Raw genomic sequence first — 25,164 nt, 5'->3', positions numbered from 1 at the left:
CAGAAGTGAAAGTCTGGGGTTTTTGATCACTTAACTGTAAGAGAAGGAGGTTAAAATGCAAGAGCCAGTCAGAGAGCACTTTATAAACTATAAAGCCATGGTATAGTTATAAGATGTTATAATCCTCATAACACTTCCCAGTTGGCCTGAAGTTAGGTATGACTTGCAACAGTGCCAAACACCTAGAACACAAGTCCAGGGATCTGAATTCTGGTCTTATCTCCAACACCAACGTGGTATATGGCTTTACCAGTCATTTAGTCAGTGGGTCTTAGCTTTCTATTCTGAAACAGCAGAATTAGATAACTGATTTTCAATCCTTTTTTCCACTCTAAACCAAATGAGGTTGGGGTACAAATCCATCAGAACAATAGCTCACTTCTGTGATTATCCTGGTAGAAAAGGAAAGAGAGCATGCCCTCTTAGGCTGGGGATGGGGTGGAATGAAAAGAGGTTGCAAATTAGTTGCTTTAGAGTTGGTATATATAATTTGAATAAAGCCTGGAGATGATTGATTGGATGGGTTACAGCCTAATCCCTGGAACCTGTGAATGTTAGGTAACAAAAAAGTGAAAAATTATATGGGGTTGTAGATATCAAGATAAAGATATTGAGATGGAGAGATTATTTTGGATTACCTAGATGGGCCCTAACTGCAATCACACATATTCTTGTAAAAGAGAGACAGAGGGGCATCACACACACACACACACACACACACACACACACACACACACACACACAGACAAGTAAGTGATGTGAAGATAGAGCAAAGAAAGATTTGAAGATTGGAGTGCTGTGGCCAACCACGGAGTGCTGGCAGCCACCAGAAGCTGGAAGAGGCAAGGCACGAATTCTCTCCAAGAGATTTCAGAGGGAGCATGGCCCTGCTGACACCTTGACTTTGTCACTGATAGTAGTTTTGGGTTTCTGGCCTCCAGAAGTGTGAGAGAATAGATATCTGTTGCTTTAAGCCACCAAGCCTGTAGTAATTTGTTAGAGCAGCCAGAGGAAACTAATACAAGAGAAATCAAGGATTCCAGTTGTATATGTGTGTGTGTGAGAGAGAGAGAGACAGACAGACAGACAGAGAGACAGAGACAGAGATAAAGACAGAGACTAGACAGCAGATGTACCTCGATAAGATAAAGGAGAACAAAAACTGAGGGTGAGTTTGGTTTGGACATGACAAGTGTGAGTGCTTAACAGCTTCCAGGCTCAGATTTTAGAATTATTATTGTATGTAAAAAAACAAGTTCTAGTGAGAAGAAGGATGATGACAGAACCCTTAGAAACCCTTAGACTAAATGGTAAATTGAGAAGCATATGCCTAGAAAGGAAAGAAAAGTTGTCAGCATAGTAGGAATGGAGAAATGATAGGGGTGTTATCATGGGAGCCAAGTGAGAGTGAATTTCATGAGAAAAGAGTGGATTAAAATATCAACTGCTAAAAAGAGGTTAAATACCACATCACAAATTATCAGAGAAATGCAAATTAAAACTACAATGAGGTATCACCTCACACCAGTAAGGATGGCTGCCATCCAAAAGACAAACAACAACAAATGTTGGCGAGGCTGTGGAGAAAGGGGAGCCCTCTTACACTGCTGGTGGGAATGTAAATTAGTTCAACCATTGTGGAAAGCAGTATGGATGTACATCAAAATGCTCAAAACAGACTTACCATTTGACCCAGGAATTGCACTCCTAGGAATTTACCCTAAGAACACAGCAATCAAGTTTGAGAAAGACCAATGCACCCCTATGTTTATCGCAGCACTATTTACAATAGCCAAGAATTGGAAACAACCTAAATGTCCATTGGTAGATGAATGGATAAAGAAGATGTGGTACATATACACAATGGAATATTATTCAGCCATAAGCAGAAAACAAATCCTACCATTTGCAACAACATGGATGGAGCTAGAGGGTATTATGCTCAGTGAAATAAGTCAAGTGGAGAAAGAAATACCAAATGATTTCACTCATCTGTGGAGTATAAGAACAAAGGAAAAACTGAAGGAACAAAACAGCAGCAGAATCACAGAACCCAAGAATGGACTAACAGGTACCAAAGGGAAAGGGTCTGGGGAGGATGGGTGGGTAGGGAGGGATAAGGGGGGGAGGAGGAAGAAGGAGTGTATTAAGATCAGCATGCATGGGGGGGTGGGAGAAAGGGGAGGGCTGTACAACACAGAGAAGGCAAGTAGTGATTCTACAACATTTAGCTATGCTGATGGACAGTGACTGTAAAGGGGTTTATAGCAGGGACCTGGTATAGGGGAGAGCCTAGTAAACATAATATTCTTCATGTAAGTGTAGATTAAAGATAACAAAAAAAAAAGAAAAGAAAGAAAGAAAAGGGGGATTACTCCATGATAGGATAAAACTAACTGTAAATCAACGATTAATGCATGCTTTAAATATCCTTAATTTTGATCACTTAAAGGGTGTCAGATGATTGGCAATGGAGGTACACTTTTCTGATAATATTCCTTTCTCTTAAAAAAAAAAAAAGCAGTTCCTGTGTGGTGACCTCCAATGAGTTCTACACAATGGTATAAAGGGCAGATCAAAAGTGTGGGCAAAGGGTCTGTTTGTGTTTATACAGAGGATCAAAGCCTAATTGGGCTACCCCGAAAATGAACTAAGATACGATATGAAGAAGAACTTCCAACATCAGCACTCTCGGGAAGAGTCATACCAGAAGATGATCATCAAAAAACCCCAACAAAGATCCAGGCGATGCTGCAGTTGTAGCTGCATTCATCCCACCGGTTCCTGGACTTGCCATTGGAATGAAGAAGGAGAATGAAGAAGGATATATCTAAGCTGGCCTGTGCATACAGTAAAACAACAAATTTGACTGGATCTACACTGTTGGAACTCAACCAAGAATTAGGAGAAGTGCAAATTGTAGCGCTCCAAAATCTTACAACTACAGACTATCTACTGTTAAAAGAACATATGGGATGTGAACAGTTCCCAGGAATGGGCTGTTTTAATTTGTCTGATGTCTCTCAGACTGTTCAAGTACAGTTGGACAATATCCACCATATCATAGACAAATTTTCACAAATGCCTAGGGTGCCTAACTGGTTTTCTTGGCCTCACTGGAGATGGCTGGTAATTATATATCTGCTTTGGTTATGTAACTGTATTCCTATTTTGTTAATGTGTGTGTGCAATTTAATTAGTAGTTTAAAACCTATACATGCTTAAATTACTCTACAAGAAGGTATGTCAAAGAAATAATCAATCTTCCCATGTTTTCTTCCGCCTGCTACCTCTATAGCTTTTCTTCTTCCTTCCTAATTACAACCCTTAAATAGAATTCGTGCCTCATATCGAATTTACCGAGTATCATAATTCTTCCAAGTGCTAAAGATACCTCAAGACAAATGCTGGGCATAGAAGCCACAGGGCATAAATCTGCAAAGAAGTAAAAAGCTAACCTTTTCAAACAATATGGCTTCTCTCTCACTTACCAACTTTACATTTCCCTGTATGGCCCCGGAAGATGACTGGTTAGCCAGAGACGGGTAAGATTCCTCAAGGGAGGAACAACCTAAGACAGGCACAGTCGCAGGGGGGCCATCAGGTGAGAAATTGGGGATCAACAGAGGTGAGGCTTAGAACCTCTCCCCCCCTGTTTTGAGAGAAATCTTCTGCATCCGTGGATGTTTTCTTGCCCTTGTCTAGCTTGGATTAACACATAGTCTACCGGCACACACCTGATCATCTACATTTGCTCTCTTACAACACTAAACTAAGTTTTCTACCTTTATCTTACATCTACCTACCACTTCATCATTTTATTAAAAATAATAACAATAATAATAATAAAGGGAGAAATGTGGGATCCACATATAAATCAAGTATAAAAATCAAACGAATATTCATATTTGACCTGATTGTTTATAGTTCATAATGCATGAGCAAAACCGAAAGTTTCTGTGATGACTGCCCTTGCACTGTTCACCATGTAAGAACTTATTCACTATGTAAGAATTTGTTCACCATGTAAGAACCTGTTCTTTATACTTCAGAAGATTGGAGACTGTTGAGAATTAGGCTTTTGGTTGATTAATGATTGTGCACTGAGTCCCCAATACAGAATTTTATTGTTGTTAACAACCTTTTGATCAATAAATATAAGATATGCCCTCTCAAAAAAAAAGAGGTTAAATAAAGATAATGATGTGTATCCATTGGGTTTAGCAAACACGAACCAATAATAATTGGTAATTACAGTTTTGATAGTAGAGCTGGCAAATCCAAGTGATGATGATTTGAAAAATAAATGGGAGGAGACTTTCAGTTTCAGCTTCAAAGTATAAAGAGATGAGAAGTCACCACTCCTATCCTCATAACAAGAAAAAAGTGCCCATAGTGATAACTAATGACTTAGATCCGTCAGAGAGCTCAGGTCACAGAACACAGCACCATCCAGAAGATGCTTAAGCCAGTAACTGGTGGGAGCACTTACGTGCTGATTGGACAAATTGCTGGAGGTTGACTGTGGTCTTGCTTAATAGTTAAAACTCTCTGGGCTCCTGAAAGCCCAGTCTTAGGAGGCCTCTACACTGCCATGGGCTCTAACTCCAGGAGTGCCACCAGATTCTCACAAAGATCAGAGAAAAAATTGCTCATGATTCCTCCAGGAAGAAGGAGAAAATAACAGTCCTAAACACTCCCAGAGCATTCGCCATAACAAAGGCCCACCATCTAAGGGAAACTAGATTACCAGAGCTAACTGACCAGGAGGAAGGACAGTTAGACAGCTCTAGCCCCCTGCAGACTTTCTGTCTCATGTAAGGGGAGGAAATGAGAAACATTTCTGAAAGCCACAGCCTGGGACTCCAGCCCACTGAGAAACTGAGATTCAATCATAAGAACATAGAACAATTCCTTTCCCCAACTGCTTATCACCACATCAAAAGGGCTCTACTGTAATAACAGTGGATTACAGTGGAGAGAACTGTAAGAGGCAGACTTTATTTGAAAAGGAGTTTGAGGGGAAGTGCAACAACAGCAAAAGAGAAAAAAACTAAAAACAGTAGTGACAACTAATGACTTAGATCCAACAGAGAGTTCTTGAACCTCTGACACCTACAGCTACAACTACTTCAGGTCCTTTTACCCAATAAACCATGCCCAGCTTTCAACAAAAAGTTATAAAGCATGCTTAAAGCTAGAAAAAACATAGTTTGATGAGTTAAGCATCAGAACCATACTCACATACGACACAATTGAAATTATCAGACAGGGAATTGAAAATAAATATGGTTGATATTTTGAGACCCTTGGTGGAAAAGTAGACAACATGCAAGAACAGATGAATAATGTAAGAGGAATATGGAAATTCTAAGGAAAAATGAAAATGAAATGCCAGAAATAAAAAACACTGTAATAAAAATGAAAAATGACTTTAATGGGCTCACCAGTAGCCTGGACATGACTGGGATTGCAGCAGTGAGATGTACTGGAGACCTATAAGAATAGCTACAACCCAACATGGTGACACCACCACTGGAGAGCAGCAGTGCATACACCCAACGGAATGAACCTCACAATAAAAAGCAACGAGCCATCAAGCCACATAAGATGTAGAAGAACTTGAACTGCACATCACTAAGTGAAAGAAGCCAGAGTGCAACGGTTATATACTGTGGGATGCCAACTATATGGCATTCTGGAAAAGGCAAAACTATAGAGACAGTAAAAAATAAACCAGCGGTTACCACCAGTTCAGAGAGATTGTAAAGCACAAGAGATTTTCAGGATGGTGAAATTATTTTGTATAAAACTATAATGGTGGATGCATAACATTACGCATTCGTTAAAACCTATAGAACCATACAGCACAAAGAGTGAACTCTAAAGCAAACCATGAACTTTAATCATTATCAGCATTGGTCCATTAATTTTTCTAAATGTACCACACTAATGCAAGATACTAATAATAGAGGAAACTGCGTACAGGGGACAAGAATAAAGGGTAACTACTGCCATGCTCAACTTTTTTATATATCTAAAACTGTTGTAAAAATAAGTCTACTAACTTAAAAGTTACAGAGTAAATAAAGTGAAACAACAAACAGAACAGAGATGAGAGAACAGGAAGCCAAACTAATGAATGTAAATTATTTCAGCATGTCATTGAAGGGAAGGATAAATATGGTGGGATGGTGGATGATGGGAGGAGTTCTGGAGTCTATTAAGGTTTTTGCTTATGTTACTGTGTTTTGTTTTAATATGGGAGAAAAAGAAAATAAAGTTGAAGATAGCGGTGTAACCATTTTATTGAATGAACTAACTTTAACTAGTTCCTCATAAGCAGGAAGCAAACATTGTTCCTGTAGCACTGCCCTTCAAACCTACATGGCACTCATCTCTCTCCCAAGGCTTTTCTAGTCTTTCATATATTTGCCTTGTCTCACTTACAGATATTAAAAAACTAGTCCAATCTAAATCAGTACTTCCATCTAGCATGTAATCAAATCTTGCTCTTTCTCCTCATTCAGAGTAGGTCTGCAAATTTTTAGACAAGCTGAAAAAAAACAAGAACATGATAAATTCTTCCATTTTGTTCTTTTATTTCTCGTCTTCAAACTCCCAGTTTCTGGTTCCTCCATATGTGGGGTTAAGGAGCTGAGTTAAGAGTTAAGACGAGAATCAAGCATCAGTCTCTGTACCCACCTGAAATGCCAGGAGACGCAGGCCAAGTAATTTCAATGATTCTCCTGCCTCACTCCAGCTGGGACCCAACACTAGGTGAGCCAATATATTTTTGTTACCCTGCAGGCATCAGTGGGGGAGGTGGGATGGGGAGTGCTAAGATGTTATTTTCTCCTTGTGGCATACACTCCTGGAGTTCTCTATAAATGGTTCTCTGAGAACACCCCTCACTTAGTTTGAGGTGGGAGAAAATCCTCCTCTCCCACCCACCATGGGGAGGGAAAGATTGAGGAAACACATACAACTCAAACAGTTTTGTTGAAAAGAAATCCTTTCTTTTCACCATCTCTCACCATCTCTCATGTGTAGACAGCAGGTGCGTAAGAGGGTTGGTGTTGGATTTGTTTTGTCCATGTCCTTGCAAGTCTTTCCCTAACAGGTCTATTATGTCCTCATTAGAATGTAGAGGTCCTCATCATTTATTGTACTCTACTGAGACAACAGAGAAAAAGTAATTTAACATTTCGTCGCATAAGAAAGAGGAGGCATATATGATGTAGTAAGGTACTTAGGAATGCAGGCATGGTGCATTTTCTGGCCTAAGAGAACAAAGAATACTTACTGTTGTAACCTAAAGGAACCTGTGGTATCTTGTAGCCAGTATCAGAATGTTACCATGTTCAAAAGCCACATGGGTCTGACACTTAGCATTGAAAAGAAATGCAAATATTTGCTTAAAGAAGTTTCAAATGAGGAAAAGATAATGATAAATGGTAAGTGGCAAAACTTCATCAAAATCATTTTTACCTGTTCATATTCCCAGGTTTTTAGTGGTGACTGCTAAGAAATATCCCTTTATGTCCTATCTTTCTCTCCATTAATTCTGTATTTCTGAGAGTATCTCCCTACCCTTTTTAAGTCCAACACTAATTAATCTCTTTTCCCCAGTTGTTCACTCAAACTTTATTCCACTTAGCTAAACTAAAGTCCTGGTACCTGAGTAAGTACAGACAGAAACATTTTTAGAAGGTGAGAGTGGGGTGAATGGATAAAGAAAAGCTATGAATGTTAAGACATTAATAGTTTTGTCCCTGAGACTTAGATAAATATAACCTAATTGTACTCTTTTTTTGAAATTTTTCTGGCTTAGCCAAGACTGGTAAAAGTAAGCCAGCATGTGTAAAGTTCGCTCAAGATGAAACCACTTCAGTTGAAACAGATAAAGCAAGTTTTCATGATGTTGTTTCAAGAAGTGAATCACAAACCCCTACCAATATCCAAAATGTCATTCTTGATCATCATGTACCAGAAAGAGTGACTACTATTTCAACATCTAAAAAATCCATGAAGACTGTCTACTGGCACATTCCAGACACTGCTACTGGTTCCATATTTTTTCCAAGTTGTCAGTCAGCATCAAATGGAATTTTTAGGAAAGAAACCAGTCAAATGGAAAGTTCAAGAAATTCAAAGGGAGAGCCATCAAGAATAAAACATATTTATGCTGATGTGCTAAAAAATGCTCTGATTGTCTCCTCAGAGTTCTCCAAATCTTCAAGTGCCCCTTCCCTAGTTATTTCTCCCAAACTCAAGAAAGTTTACTCTGAGTATCCATCTTTACCAAAAAGTAGGACCTATACTTTTAAGCAGCCTCTGGTCAATTTAAGTACAAGAGTGCCAAGATCTCTACCAAGAAATATACCTGTTAAAGCAGAAAGAAAATAATCTGACCAAACACAAGAAAATACTACAATGGTACTAAATATTAGTAATTTTCCAGGTACCATTTCCATACCAACACCAGTTTTACCAAGAAAACCTCCAAGACTGTCTGTGATAGGTAAGTCCATTCTGAACATGGTCTGTAATAATGACGTCTAGTAGAGCCAGGGGGACAGAGGTCGTATGAAAAAATGGTGGCCCCCCTTGGGTTTGCAGGGTGGGATGGTTGGGTCATTTTTGCTTATATGTTTAATATATGGGCCAGAATGTGGTAACAGAATCAGTGGCCTTGCAGGTCTGCCACAGACAAACTGCGTACTCCAGCCAGATGGCGGTGGGAACCAGAAAAGGGAGTTCTAGGGTTAGAGAAGCTAATAAAAAGACATGAGAATGAGCAATAATTTAGAAGGTGATCCAGATAAACTCAAGAAGCCAAAAGCCAATGTTGATGGATATCTTTATAGGCACATTTCCATGGATGATCCCAATTCATTAAAAGATGAATGATTATAATGAAATCATAGCACTCTCAACATGGAATTTCCACAAGTATCCAAAAGTTGTCCCAGTTTTTTCTTTTTTTCTAGAAACTTATGCAGCACAATATGAAAATGTAGAAAATGTCCCAAAGCAAAGGATGCCAGGCCTACCTGAAGGTAAGTCCTAGGTTTATGTCATTCTTTTAAGAACTATATATAAGGTTACAGCTCTGTAATAAAGTATTCATGATACTGTGTTTCTGTATGTGTTTATGACTCAGTGTCTTACCTCATTTCCAATTCCTTAAACCATTTACTCAGCAACTACTTTTTAAACATTTATTATAAACCAAACTTTGTACTGATGTTGGGAACATAATAGCTGGAGTATCCTTAATCTGGGAGGGGCATGCATTAATGAGAGTAAATTACTTGGCATATGCCAGGCACTGTTCTAAGTGCTTTGACCTTAGTTACCTAACAGAAACAAATGAAAAATCATCTTTAAAGAAAGGTACCATCATCTTAGACCTCACATTCTTCCCAAGAATGATTTCACAAATACAGTGTGTAGTAAACAATTCACAATTACCACGCACACAAAGAGAAAGAGAATGAATGAACACTAGCAAAACATAGCTACAGGTGTTCCAGATATTAGAATTATCAGATGCAGATTTTAAAATAACCTGATGACTTCTGGTTCTGTTCAAGATTGAGTAGCTTGTATTGGACAAACCCTCCCACCAAAATCAGTTATTAAAGATGCCCAAAATATGCAAAATTGCTGATGAAGTTATTGAACTGTAACCATTGCAGGCATGAGTTTGTCTGCAATCCTTGAAAAAAGGGAAGCCCATGAGTTCAGTCTACATTCACCTTGGCTTTTGACTAAGGGCAATTGCGATGTTGGAGAATAGGGTACAAGGAGAAAGTGGCAGTAGTCCTGGATTGAGAAGATAGCAGTCAAACTTCAGAGCTGTCTATAATATAGCTACAACTTGAGGGGCAAAATCTTAGAGAGAAGAGAAGTGAATCCAAATATCTGCATATAAACTCCTGGAGGGTGTTGGCTGATTTCTAAGCTGTGCATGTGCGGGACAATACTCTAAGGAACAGCAGAAAACATAGCTGAGATGCTAAGGAGTTCAGCATAAATTTTCATAGTTGCATAGGAGACAGTTATTAGAGTTCAAGCTCTGCCAAAGTGGTGTGGTGGGGAGGGGGGTGGGGTCTTAGTAAACATACTGGGTTTTCGATAGAAGACCCAGAAGACCCATGCCTTAGGAATAGGATGATGCCTAGGAGAAAGGGCAAAACTAGCAAGAGTATCCTTAACATAAAGCTCAAACCCAATCCTTCATAAGTCAAAGTGATACTTCCTGCCTAATCAAAGAAAACCTAATACCTATAGAAAGGGATATCATTATCCAGACCCTTTAAAATCTACATCCACAATGTCCAGCATTAAATTTAAAAATTACAACGCATCCTAAAAACAGGATGAAATGTCTGAAAACCAGTAAGATAAAACAGAATAGAAACAGACCTTTAGATTCAGACATTAGAGTTTTCAAATAAGGATTGTAAAATAATGGTGATTACTGTGTTCAGGAAAATTTTAAAAAGTTGAAGGATTTTACTGGGGAACTGGAATTTTTTATTTTAAAAATAAGAATCAAATAAAATTCTAGATAGAAAAAAATCATATTCTTAATAGGTTATATACTGAACACTCTAACCATAGAACTTTCTTTTCCTCCCAGTTTTATTGAGATAAAATTTACATATAACACTGTGCAAATTTAAGGTGTGCAACATAACGATTTATATGTGTATATATTGTGAAATGCTTACCACAATAAGTTTAGTTAACATCCATCACCTCATGTAACTATTTTTTTTCTTTTGATGAGCGATTTTAAGGTTTACTCTCTCAGCAACTGTCAAATATACAATACTACAGTACTGTCAGCTATAGCAAACATAGGGCTTTCTGAGCCCACTACGCCTCCCAGCAGTTCTGTATTACCGCCTGTGACACAATTAACTTAGGAGTCTCTTCCATGTCATAAGCCTAAACAAGTCATACTGCCATTTCTCATTTTTAATTTATTCTACTCTTGTCTTTCCCTCTTTGCAAAGTTTCAGTTGAGTTGAAATGCCCTCAAATCTTTCAGAAATTAATCAGGGAATTTCTAACCACCTCCCCATCTCAATCTCCCTCCTTTCCCCTCAAAAAACCAGTTACTTGGGCTTGGACTATGATAGTCGATGAGTTAAGACCAGACCACAGACTTTTGTCTTAACATGCTCTCCTTTCCTTCCTGCTCCATTTCCCCTCCCAAGACAAGTAATTACTATATCATATCATACATCTTTCTTTATTCTGTGGTTAACTTTCACATCTGTTGTGATCTAAAGTGGGCACACAGGGCCTATTTTGGAAATTAACAACTGAACATTGTTTTCTTTGTTTATTATTTCCTCTACTTGAAACAGTGGTATAAGAATTACTGATTGTGAAATATGTTGCTGCAAGTCATACAGCAGGAATGGCTGGGAATGAAAGTATAGTTCATAAAGTTTCAAATTATTTTCCTGCTGCCCTGGGGCATATACTCGGATGGGCCATTCTGAAGGAAGGTGAAACCCAGAGGGTCATGGTAAAGTCAGTTCAGATGGTCTCTGTTTGGCCAACGCCGGAATTGCTTGGGTTTTTCCCCTTACTTGTGTGCGGTCTTCACACTGATCGAATTGCTGAATTACATAGGGCATTTGAATCATGCATCAAGGTGATATTAGGAAATAAGGCAAGATTGATCCTTGGGAGGTGAACTAATTCTGAGTTATGCTTATATGATGTCCTTTGTTGATTTTGTGAAGCAAGAAGTTATTTATTTAATACATAGTAAAATTAAAAATTTTTCACACATAGTACAAAAATTCTGAGATTGATGGACTTTAAATTATCCCAGTGGAAATATATGAACATATGGTTTTCTTTTTGAAAGACAGTTGTACTATCTCATATTTTAAAAAAACAAACAAACAATGAAATCCCGTTTGACAAACAGAACCGAGTGAGATTGGCTGGTGAAGGTGATGGTGAATCTCTTCCAGAGGATGTGTACAGCTAATCTATATATGCTGATTGACAGTTACCATAGCATAAACACCTTTTAACGTTCACTCTAAGTAATAACACATTTAAGTTTCATGTTTTGTTTGTTTATTTTGGTCTCATTAAATCTTCAGAAAGAGAGGATGCAGAGGGGCATGTTCCATATGGTGAAGGTTTTAAGGCCATTAGGGTGATGCGGTGTGACAGCCATAGCCGACTTGGCCATAATAAACTGTCAAATACACGGAAGAAATGCACTTAATCTTAAGGTACCCTAGGTCTTTTTAGTGGCAAATTCCTGTTGTATTATCAAGTATTTTTGCATTAGGCTTCCTAATTTATGTTAGTTCCCATAATATTGTAGGGATCCTTTCTGTTGCAATAGAGATTTCCTAGGAATACATTCAAACTGCATCTCTAAACCTATCAGTCCTAGTCTGCTTTCCTTTCAGTTTAAAAAATTCTCAGGTCTGAAGCAATTATAGTGCTTTTTTATTACCTAACATGATAAGGAAAGTGGGATTCAGTTATTGTATTTTTAAGTTATTATCAATCTTTGGCCCATGTGCCAAATCCAGCACTAGGCTAGCCCTTTCACTGAACACAAACCCAGTGTGATGAACAATAATAATAACAGCTACCATTTACTAGGCGCCCACTGTGTGCAAAGCAAACGTTCCTCTTAAAATTTACAATTCAGCAAAGTAGGTTTTACAGTCTTCATTTTACAGATGAGAGTGCTGAAGCCCGAAAAAAATAACATGCATGAGATGACACCGCAAGCAAGAGGCAGAGCTGGGGTTTGAACCCAGAAGTCTTTGGCCTCGAAATCTAAGCTCTTTTATTTTAAATTTTATTTTGAAATAAGTTCAAACCCATATAGAAATTGCAAAAATGGGTAAAGCTTCAGGAAGATTTTCTTTGGGAAATTAGGGCATTCAAAAATGCCTATATTTACTAGGGCATTTAGAAAGCAAGCCATGTGCATACTTAGGGCAGGATGCATTCTCAGAAAAGACTTGAGAAGACTCTAAGCTTTTTACCTCTGGCTGATCTCTAAGTGCACCGGATTTTATTAGTAAAAGCCCATCTAAGATGGTTTCTGTATCCTTTTGACACATGCCCATCATACTTCCAGGTTTATCTTGTATTCTCTCTGTCCGAGCCCTGGAATCTGCCATTTATCCAAGGAACCCTGGTTATTGTTTGTGAGGTAGCCAAGATCTGGGCACTGGGTTTTCTCATAAATATTAGAGGATTATCGGCTCAGTGGACAAAGCTAGGTAATAGGTGTGTGTACAAGCGTGTGCACACACACACACACACACATATTGAAACTATGAATCCATATCAGTACATCCAATTCCAATCTAACATCCTAATTTTTTCTCTTGTTCAATTTGTAACCCCCTTCTCCAACACAGAGAAATGTTATGACTACTATCCTTAACATATTTACTTGTTCAACCAGTATCCATATATAACCTTACTGTTTTTGCTGTTATCTCCTTTCCAGTGTGCCCAAGGTTGTTGATCATTAGTAGAAGTGAAAAAAATCAGATTATTTGATTTTGAAGTAAATTTATTTAAGTAAGAAGTTAGTGAGCTTTTTCTGTAAAGGGCTAGATAGTAAAATTTTAGGCTTTGAGGGCTGCATAGGCTCTGTCATAACTACTCAATTCTGTTGTGTAATGAAAAAACAGCAATATACAATACCTAAATTTAGCAGCATGGCTGTGTTTCAATAAAATTTTATTTAGAAAAGGGTGGTGGATTGTAGCTTACTGATAGCTGCTTTAAATGGAGGAGAATAAAATTTTTAAAGGCTTAAGTGAAACTAGTCAAGAAAAATAATTATTTCAGCAGCCATTAGTATTTTTAAAAGTATTTGTCTCCTGAATAGAATCCTGAGCTCTGTGAAGGTGATATAAAAAAATTAAAAGTCATAATTCCTGTTCTATCTCAGGGACTTATTAAAAAAAAAAAGATTTTGTTTGAATGAGAATTTACACAAAATAAATAGAACACAGACCCTGTGCATAAGTGTTTAAAGGTTGCTAAAGCAATTTGAGAGATTGAGAAAGCCTCCACATTCTTAGCGTTACTTAGTTCTTTACATCCCTTCTGTGAAAACTGCAGCAGACAGGGTTTATGATGGGATGGTAAAAGAGAGATACCGGGTGCCTATGGTGGGCAGGTCTCATGGTATATTCACAGTGAAGATCCCTGTAAGGATTCAATGAGGCATATGAAAGTCCTGGATATTCACTCATTGAACCAGTATCTATTAAGAACCCACTATGTGCCAGTGGGAACTATGTATCTCACTGTGTATCAGTGTGCAAACCAGAAAAATGTCTCTTTCATTGAATTTATACTTTAATGGGGTAAGATCAAACATTCATTCATTCATTCACTTATACATAGTCTGTCCTGTGATATTAAGAGCTATGAAGAAACATAAGGCAAATGGAGTGGGTAAGAATCCACTGATGGAACACTAGTTTGAAAGGCTGCTGTTTATCTGGCCAAGGAAGGCCTCTCTGGTCAGATGACTGATAAACACACAGCTGTCTAGAAGCATGTTGCTGAATGAACTAAGAAGATAATTCATGGGAAGAGATGGCATAAGAGCTTTGCAAGCAGAAGGAAATGTAAAGATACTAGTAATCTGAGCACACTAAGTGGAATGATTAGAGACTATGATGGACGCATGTCTGTTACACAACTTGGTGGTCTGCTACACAACTTAGTGTGTCACCAGTTCTGCAGAGAAGAGAAAAACGTTTAATGACAGGAAGAAAGAATACTTATTTTTGTTTACTTCCAACATACAGACATTTACAAATAGTAATACTTTAATAAGAGGTCAGTCTTGAAGCTAGTACTGTCAATTCTAAGATTCTTTAGTCATTTCCCTTTCCATTCTTACTTAGTACATGCCATAGCCTGAAGGCACCATGATTCCCTTCACTATGAGCTGAGGTTTGCTCCTCCAGCATCACAATTTCTTCATTCAGTTGATCACTACTGATTCTATGATCCTTAAGAAACAAATGTTCCAACTTCCCTGTAGCATAAAAGACAGTGGGGGCACCAGGCGTGTCTTGGTCAGTTGGAGCTGCTGTGACAAAACACCATAGACAAGTGGCTTAAACAACAAACATTTATTTCTCACAGTTTTGGTGGCTGGGAAGTCCAGGACTGAGGTGTTAGCTGGTCTGGTTGCTGGTTCTGTTGTTCACAGTTGCCTTCTTGCTGTGTCTTCATGTGGCTTCATGAGGGAGCTTGAGCTCTGGTCACCTCCTCTACTTATAAGGGCACTAATCCTATCATGAGGGCTCCACCCTTGAGACTTCATCCAACCCTTTTTACCTGCCAAAGATCTCACCTCTAAATGCCATCATACTGGGCATTAGGGCTTAAGCATATCAATTTTGGGGGCACACCACATTTAGTCTATAACAAGGCACATATTTTTCTTAATCAAAAGTTGGCATATTTAAGAAGTTTTAGATAGATGTTAGACTAATAGAAAAAATACAGAGAAATGAAAGTAGAAACATGAAAAAAATGGGGTAAAAGAAATCATTTAAAATATATATATATATTTAATTACTTATGTTTCAGCATGTAGTGGACACTCAGTGAGTGTTTGCTTGATCCTAATTGAAATAATGCCTGTGACACATATAATACTATATTTATTACATGCATAAATACTTAGCAGTTTGTCTCTTTTGTTTCTATACTTAACATGTTTAGAAATTATTATGACTAAAATAAATGAAATGTAAGATGATTGTAGGCTTGTTAACATATGTCAAACACTGTCACTCAGATTATGTGCTCAATTTTTTGTATAAACTATTTTGTGTATTTTTAATAATTCACTTTTTGTGTCTCTTTATTTTAGGGCTTTTTTATCATGAATTGTCCAGACTTAACACCTTTGGCTTCCCAACTGATGTATCTTAACTTATCATTTAATGATATCAGTGACTTTCCAACAGAAGTGAGTCCACTTTTATTATTGTCCATATTGCAATAATTTTTTATTATGAATAATAATCATAATCTAAATATGGACACCTATGACAACCTGGGGTTATTTCAAAGAAAATATATTTTTGGATTGCATCCCAAAGCCTTTTTCTTAGAAGTACCAAAAGCACATCTTTCTTACGAAGTCCCATGATATAGTCCTCAAAGACTATGTTATAACCAGGCTCTCAAATATGTTCTCATAACTGGAAAATGTATATAAAATAGTTTATTTACTCTTTTAACTCTGAATAAAACCTAAAATAAATCTACCCATGTGTTAATCGGCTTACTGATCAGGTAATATGATTTTGTAACAAGTTTTAATTATCATAACCTGAAAAAGGATATTCTATTTAATAAAACATATCAAGAATAATCAGATATGGGATGAGCTAATTCACTGTAATTTTTAAAAAATCAGTCAGTGTGAGTGATTAGGATAGAGTATATGTCTTTAGTGTCTTTAGTCATTGCTTCATTGGTCACTGGGTGATTGGTTGTTTTGTGAATTGAGTTCCATTATATTGACTTTTATTAAATTGATTTCTAGCAAACTGACTTGTTTTGTAGTTCAAACATATAGTACTGAAAGCATATTTTCCATAATTCCTCTCTAATATGGTGCTTTTATTTTCACTAGAAGAGTTAAATTTTCTTTTCTAATACATAACACCAGTTTTATTAATTTAACTAGGACAAATTGACAAGAATTCCCATGGAATATATGGATCTTAGTTCTTCATGTTAATTTTAACCTTTCTTCTAGTCATACATGAGGCTTGTGTATCTTCCAAAGAATACTCTGTACACTAAAAAAGAATGTATAAATATAAGAGAGCTCTTCAGGTGTAAAATATAAAGTGCCCATTTTCAAAGTGATAGAAATCAGTAGAACTTGTCATTAAAATGCAAATCTGTGTTGTATAGTTATAAATAAAATATTCCAATCAAGATGATAATATTCAGCTTGGAAGGGTTATGGTGGGGGTAGGCTATTAGCATAGCATAAATACAAATAATAGAAGACTAGAGGCTGGTGTAAATGTGGTGATTGGAATTATTGCATGTTTTGTGGAAAATTTAAGATGGTTGTCTCAGGCAGAGGACAGAGTCTACTAAAATAGTTCAGGAAAGGAAAAGGAAGAATCAGAAATGGTAAATAAGGTTAACATTGCAAACCCTGCCAATAGTCTCCTTTCTTCTTTTAGCTTCTTTGAAATATGTTTGTATAAAATCATGCACAATAACAATTAACTATTTATGTATTGTTAGGTCTGTAACATATATGGATGTAGTATGTTTAACAATTATAGTGCAAACAAAGGAAGAAGGAATAGAACTATTTAGGAACATTTCCATATCTCACTAGAATTAAGTTAGTGTATCTGAAATAGATTCTGATAATTAAAATGTATGTTACAACTGCTGAAGCAATCCCTAAGGAAACTCAAGAGAATTTAGTGGAAAAAAATCATTGAAATAATAAAAATGTTATACTAGAAAATCTTCAGTTGATACAAAAGAAGGCAGTAAAGGAAGAACAACAAATGACATAAGACATATGGAAAACTATAGGGACAATGGTGATGTAGAGCTAACTATGCCAGTAATAATATTAACCATGAATATATCAAACAATCCAAAGATACAGATTGTCAGACTAGATTAAAAAAAGCTCCAACAACATATTGTCTATGGGAGAAATAGTTAAGATCACAAGATACAAAGAGATTAAAAGTAAAAGTATGAGAAAAGATATATCATGCAAACAGCAAACATAGGAAAGTTGAAAGGACTATACAAATATCAGACAAAATAGATATTAAAACAAAAAATATTACTAGAGATAAAGAGGAACATTTTTCTATCCATCAGAATGATACAATTATAAACATGTACATACTTAACAATAAATCCCCAGAGCACATGAAGTAAAAACTGAAAGAACTGAAGGAAGAAATAGAAAATTCAACAATAGTTGGACACTTCAAAATACCCCACTTTCATTATGCATAGAACAACTAGTCAGTAGATTAATAGGGAAATGGAAGACTTGAACAATACTGTAAATTAATTAGACCTAACAGAATCTGTGGGATACTCCAACTATAGCAACAAAATGTATAATACTCAAATTCACATGGGACATTTTCTAAGATAGGCACATGTTAGGCCACAAAACAAGTCTCAAATTTAAAAGAATTAAAAATCACAAAAAGTATGTATATTTTTGCCACACTGGTATATAATGATAAATCAATAACTGAAAGAAATTTGGAAATATATGGGAATTAAATATATGAAAATTAAGTAACATACTCTGAAATTACCAATGATTCAATAACGAAATCAAAAGAAAATTAGAAAATACATTGAGATGAATGAAAATGAAAACACAACATACCAAAATTGATGGGATGCATCTACAGCAGTGCTCAGAAGGAAATTTATAGCTATAAATGCCTTTATTATAAAGGGAAGAAATCAACAACCTAACCTTTTATCTTAAGCCACTAGAAAAAAGAGCAAACTAAACCTAAAGAAAGAATAAGGAAGAGATAATAAAATATTACTGCAGAAATTAGTGAAAAAGAAACTAAAAAAGCAATAGAGAAAAATCAATAAAACTTAAAGTTGTTACTTTGAAAAGATCAACGAAATTTCCAAACCCTATATAGACTGACAAGAAGAAAAGAAGACCCAAGTTACTGAAGTTGGGAATGAAGGAGGGGACATCACTACCAATCTTACAGAAATAAATAATATTTTAAAAGAATACTACAAATAAGTGTATACCAACCAACTAGATAACTTAGATGAAATGGACACATACCTAGAAAGACACAAGAATGGGCTAAAGAAGAAAAATAAAGTCTGAATGGTTCTATAAAAAGGAAAAATTTTCAATAGTAACTTTAAAACTTTCCACAAAGGAAAGTTCAAGAATAGATTGCCTCATTGTTGAATTCTTCCAAATGTCTTAAAAAGAATTAGCATGGATCCTTTACAAATGCTTCTTAAAAAATGTAAGACAAGTGAGAACTTCCCAGTTCAAACTTTTAAATCAGTTATACTCTGATACCAAAAACTAGACATATAGAAAGAAAAGCTAACTACAGTACAGTATTTCTTATGAATATAGATACAAAAATCCTCAATTAAAAGCCAGCAAACAAAATTCAGCAACATATAATGAGTATTATACACAATAAGCAATAAGGTTTATCCCAGGACTGCAAGATTGTTTAAACATTCAAAAATCAATCAGCTTAATTAATACACCATATTAATATAGTGAAGGGGAAAAAACTGTACAATGATTTCAATAGACAGAAAAAACATTTTATAAAATTCAACATCCTTTCATGCCCAAAGCACTTAATATCTAGGAATATAAAGAGATGCCCTCAACTTGATAAAGGGCATCTATAAATATCATACTTAATGGTGAAAGACTGAAAATATTCCTCCTAAGACCAAGAAAAAGATGAAGATGTCAATCGCTGCCATTTGTATTCAGCATTGTACTGGAGTTTCTAGCCAAAGCAATTAAGCAAGAAAAAGAAATAAAAGGCATTCTGATTAAAAAGGAAGGAGTTAAATTATCTCTAGTTATAGATGACATGGTCTTGCATATAGCAATCCTAAAGAATTCACTAACAAAAGCTATTGAATGATTTGAGCAAGGTTGTAGTGTACAAGAACATATACAAAAATCAGTTGTATTTCTATATGCTAGCAACAAATAATCCTGACAGTAAAATTAAGGAGGCAATCTGTTTACATGAGAAAGAATAACATATTTAGGAGTAAGTTTAATGAATGTGAAAACTTATACTGTGAAAACTACAGAACATTGTTAAAAGAAATTAAAGGGGACATACTTAGATGGCAAGTCATCCCACATTCATGGATCCACAGGCTTAATATTGCGAATTGGCAGTACTTCCAAATTGATCTACAGATGCATTACGATCCTTAAGAAAATCACAACTTGTCTTTTTTGCAGAATTTGGAAAGCTGGTCCTAAAGATCATATGGCAGTGCAAAAGAATCCAAATAGACCAAACAATCCGGAAAGGAAAAACAAACTTAGAGGACTGAATACTTCCTGATTGTGAGAATAAGCTCTATTCCACCAATTTTATATCTTTATGACTATAAAAAGGTTTAATTTAATGTTAAAGAGAGCTAGTGTAAGACCTTATTAAGATTCACCAGAGATCAGGAAATACATTAATCAAGATCATATATTTAAATAGTATGTCCTATTTTTAAATTTCATATGAAAAATCAGTGTATACAAAATCACTACGGTATTGGTGAAATGGTCTGGCTATGATATTTGATGCCCCACTGATTACTGAAATTAATTTCACTTACTTTCCTGGCTCTGCATATATCTTCTTCCTCCCTCATTCTTTGCAAAACTGCCTCTTATGAAACCATGCACTTAGTCAAACAGGATGACTTTCCCATTTAGAAAAGAGCCATTCTTGAGTCAAGGGTAAAAAATTGTGGCACTGTCCTACCATATCATACATATTAATGCTAGCCAGTTATTTTGAAGGCTTGCCGAAGGTGTTTATTGAGATATATCATGCACCCAATTAATGTTGTTATACTGATTCTGCTACATTAGTTCAAGGGGTTTATAAAATGTAACAGATAGAGATTTGTGTACTTTTTAGTCTACTCATGTTTGTTTGTCTTTTTTTGTTCCTCAGGTATTTTGTCTTAAAAATTTACAAGTACTGATCCTGAGAAATAATCCTATCAAAGAAATCCCTTCTGAAATTCAACAACTTGAGTTCCTTAGAATTTTCAATGTTGCCTTTAATTTGATCACTACTCTTCCACCTGGTAAGGTTGAGTCTGAGATAAACACAGGAAAAAAATTTATAATTTAGAAAAGGATCAGTTCCCCTTTTTGAAAGCAGTGAGAAATTTTTTGGCCATTTTATTAGTTAATTTGCTTTTTATCGTGTTAAAAATAATCCCACCAGCTACATAGATGCCAATAATATGGGGCTGGGGAATACAAATTTGGAGATTCATTATTTGAGGATGGATTAAATGAACACAAATCATGTAAAGAAGCCCGGGGGAGAACTTTGCATCTTTCCCTTGATAGTACTTTTGGATATGGAAAGAACAGTAAACTTGGACTTAGGAAATCTAGACTTTTAACTTTAAAGTTGATTATTATCAACTATATGATCTAGAGAAATCACTTAACCATTCTCATTCTCAATTTCCTAATCTATAAACTAAGAATTTAGCATGTGTATTATCTAAGATCCTTTAAACTCTATAGTAATGTTGATAATTGGGTATAAAAGAGATGAATTTTTTTGCCCACATATGGACTGGTAATCAGTTAATTAATTAAAAATTTAATCCAAAATCTTAACTAAATGCCACAACAAGATACCACTTGCAGTTAAGAGTTTAAGAGACTGAATGTAGGTTAAGGGCAAAGGACCAGGGACTCTTCAACAGTGAATAACATTTTGCAAAAGAAGATTCTTAAGGTAATTAAAGAAGTGCATTAAAATTCATTATGAAGTTATTTATCTGGCATTGTTTGTAATTAACAATCCCACAAATTCTACATTCATACACTATAAAACTGTTCAGTCATTTAAAGGAATAAAAAAAGTATGTAAAAGTAATACCATTTCTGTATAAAACATACATATATGCATCACACATTACACTATATATATATACACACACATATAATATATATGTGTGTGTATATATATATATATATACATATATATATATATATATATATATATATAAGACCATTAAGGAAGTAAGAATATTACGTTATGAGTATTTTATCTGTGTGACTCTTCTATATTTTTCCAAAGTAACATAAATTGAATTTTTCCTGCCCTGGTATTAGGATCAGCCATTTCTCTAAGAAAACAGTTTCCTTTTTATTGGGGGACAGTATTGAAAAACCAAGATCTTGGTGCTGTGTGTCCCCATTGCTTTTGGGATGACATTGCTTCTAGACACTCTCAGTGAACAAAGCTAAGCAGTATCTGTATGTATGCTAATCTATGTGCACACACATATCTGTAATTGCTTCTGTGTGCATGCATATATACACACACAGAGACCTCTACATATGTATACATATGCAACTACATATATGTACATATACATATATACAGCTACATATGTGTGTATACATGTATATATATATACTTCTAAACATGAATTCATATTGTATAATTGCAGTGTAAAACCCTGACAGGTTTTTTTTTTCTTTTTTTGTAATGCAAGGGCCTGACTTAAGCTTTGATTGCCAAGGCATCCATTTCAAAGTTGCTATCTCAAATAGAATAAATACATTGCCAGACACAGGATTAGATAAAGAGCCAGGCCACATTCCCCAGTGGGGTCCTTTGCTTTTGAAATCCTGGCTGATTTCCATAACTGACCACTTGGGTCACTTGTCTTTTCTCTTCCTGTGCTTTAAATTCCCTGCTCTTATATTTTAAATGCACTAACAAAGGGTGAGTTCATAACCCTAGGTCCCCCCACCCTTGACCACAATAAAAGTATAGCCTTCAGCCCATGGGCTCTTTCTTTCTACCTTCCAACTTGCTGTATCACCACAGCTGTGCTGTGTAATGTCCCGCTCCTATAAGTAATAAATCCCTATTTTCCAAAGTTTCCTGATTATTTTTGCTGAAGGGCATCTTGCAATTATAATAAGAACCATAAGGACCTATCCAGTTCTAACATTGGGTTGAAAAGGGAGGATACGGTGAAAAGCTCGCCTGGGCCAGGTGAGGGCTCCCAGGCATTTCTAGCTTATACCTTTACTATAAACAGGCTGAGGCTGGCATGAAACAATGATCTATCATCATAATTACATACTTTAAGTAACATAACTGTCATTTAAACAAAATTTCTCAAAGTGACTAAAGCTGATCAAAACTAAAAAGTCAATGTTGTTCATTGTTTAAAGATTAAGCAAATTAGTTTGAACTGTTGATTGCAATCAAAGTTTTAAGGAGCTGTTTCTCAAAAATGTTAGTGTTTCTAAAATAAAGCAGTATAGTTCTTATTAAATAACACGGGCTACATATATGCATGTCAAGGGAAGATTGACAGCATATTGAAGCCAAGAATTAGAAATAATGGAATTATGGGAATAATAATATAATTATTTCATAATTATTATGGGGATTAACTTTATCGACCTCAGAACTTAGAACTGTGACATGTGAAAATGTTCATTCGCAGAGCTTTTTAAATGAAAACTCACATAGAGGCTGCTTATACAATGAGGAATGAGGGTGCTGAATTCTTTGTGTCTGAAGATTGTTGTCAGAACTTTAGTTTGCTGAGAAAAGCAGACCTGACAGAGTGGAAGGACTTAGGGATTAGTAACTGGATGATGGTGAGTGAAATGCCGTGAACCAAATGATTATGTAATTGGATATTATTATGTTACAAGCAATTGCACTGATACACTTTGAATATTTTTTTTCTTTTTTTTCACTTTGAATATTATATTTTAATTTTCATAATTAATTCAGTAGATGTTTATGAAATACCTACTGTGTGCTCCTAGGAGCTCACCACCTTGGGGGAACGCAAGCAGTTGAACACAATTAAGTAAAGTAAAATAATACAGATGCACGTTGTAAAATTCCAAACAGTGGTACAGAACTTGATCTGGAGAGTCAGAGATGACTGCCTGGAAAGGATGATACTTGAACTAAGTTTGACTGAGTATGAATTAGCCAGGTTAAATGTAAGAGAAGACAAGAGATACTTGGACTGATAAGGGGTGGATATTTCTTCACATATGTTACAATATATATGTAAAGAAGAGGATGTGAAGCAGCATGTATAATGTGGGATGGGAAATATAAGCTGTTTTCTGTTTTTGAAGCTTAGTAAGCAAGGCCAAGTGGTGAAAAATTAGCCTAGTGCAGTAAGCAGGGACCAGATTATCTAGGGACCTTGTGCTCTAAGCAAGAATTTGTCCTATATGCTGCATGCAAGGAGGAGCCACTAAAGGGTTTTCCACAGGGGAGAGGTGGAGTCCTACTTACATTTTAGCTCATGATGGTGGCAGTGTGAAGGATGGATATGAGGGGATAAAGCAGAGTTCCAGGTGACCAGTTTAGGGGCTATCACAGTAGTCCAGGCAAGAGATGGAAAGAACTTGGGCCAGGGCAATGGTAGCACAGAGAAGAAGGAACAAATTGTAAGAATTTGAAGTAAAATATGCAAGATCTGGTATTAATTGGATATAGAAGGTATAGGGAACAGACAAGTCAAGGTAAAAAAATATGTCAAAGTGACTTCCAGATTTCTAGTTAGAGTGAAATAATTCAATCATGTCAAATATATTTATTATTTATGGAATACTAGGCTGTGGCTAAGACTGCGGTTAAATCGGTAAATCAAAGGGCATGATCCTTTTCCTTATGGGATTTAGAATCCAGGGAAGGATACAGGGAATTTTAACAAACACTATAATAAATATATAAATATAAAACATTCTAAGAACTATGGATGAAGAGAACAATAAGGAAGATATCAAAAAGGACATTTATTAAATTGAGTCACTAAGAAAGAGGTATCTGAGAAATGGCACTCAAGCAGAAACAAGTCCAGGCCAAGAGTGATGAAAAGAATACTTCATGTGGTGGGCGTGACATATGTGAGGCAAGGGCTGGGACTCTGTGAAGGCTGACGGAAAGGCAGTAGGCTTAGGATATTGTTAAAAAATAAAATTCAACCAAGTGAATGTAAAGAGCTAACTGGTTTTATTAAGCAACTCATGAATCCCTCTAGCAAGTAGAGAGATGCTACCTTGAACTGCAGAAAAGGAAAGATTTAAAAAATAGAGATGGAGAGGAAAAAAGGAAATTATTAGCAGAGAATCTATTGTTTTATGCAAGGCTATCCTGCTAAAGAGAACAGAAGGAGACTATCAGTAAATTTCCTAGCACTAACTAGGAAATTGCATGTTGGCTGATTCAAGGTTACATTCCTGGGGGACTGAAATTGCCGTTAGATTGCGTATTAATCTCAGTTTGCTGACATAGGGCCATTAGCATGAGTGAC

General features: G+C 36.0%; 1 protein-coding gene across 1 annotated transcript in view; it reads left to right on the top strand.

The window, feature by feature from the left end:
* LRRC63 (leucine rich repeat containing 63) overlaps positions 1-25,164 on the top strand; it is a 50,191-nt gene that overhangs the window by 4,188 nt on the left and 20,839 nt on the right. The window contains 6 exon segments of the mRNA XM_057494625.1: positions 7,835-8,524; positions 8,994-9,062; positions 12,144-12,207; positions 12,209-12,278; positions 15,926-16,024; positions 20,784-20,929. Coding sequence (XP_057350608.1) covers positions 7,835-8,524; positions 8,994-9,062; positions 12,144-12,207; positions 12,209-12,278; positions 15,926-16,024; positions 20,784-20,929 — 1,138 coding nt within the window.

This window comes from Manis pentadactyla, chromosome 17 (assembly GCF_030020395.1).
Source record: "Manis pentadactyla isolate mManPen7 chromosome 17, mManPen7.hap1, whole genome shotgun sequence".
NCBI classification, from domain to species: Eukaryota; Metazoa; Chordata; class Mammalia; order Pholidota; family Manidae; genus Manis; species Manis pentadactyla.
Note: the sequence above shows the minus strand (reverse complement) of the source record. Positions and strands in the feature narration are given on the sequence as shown.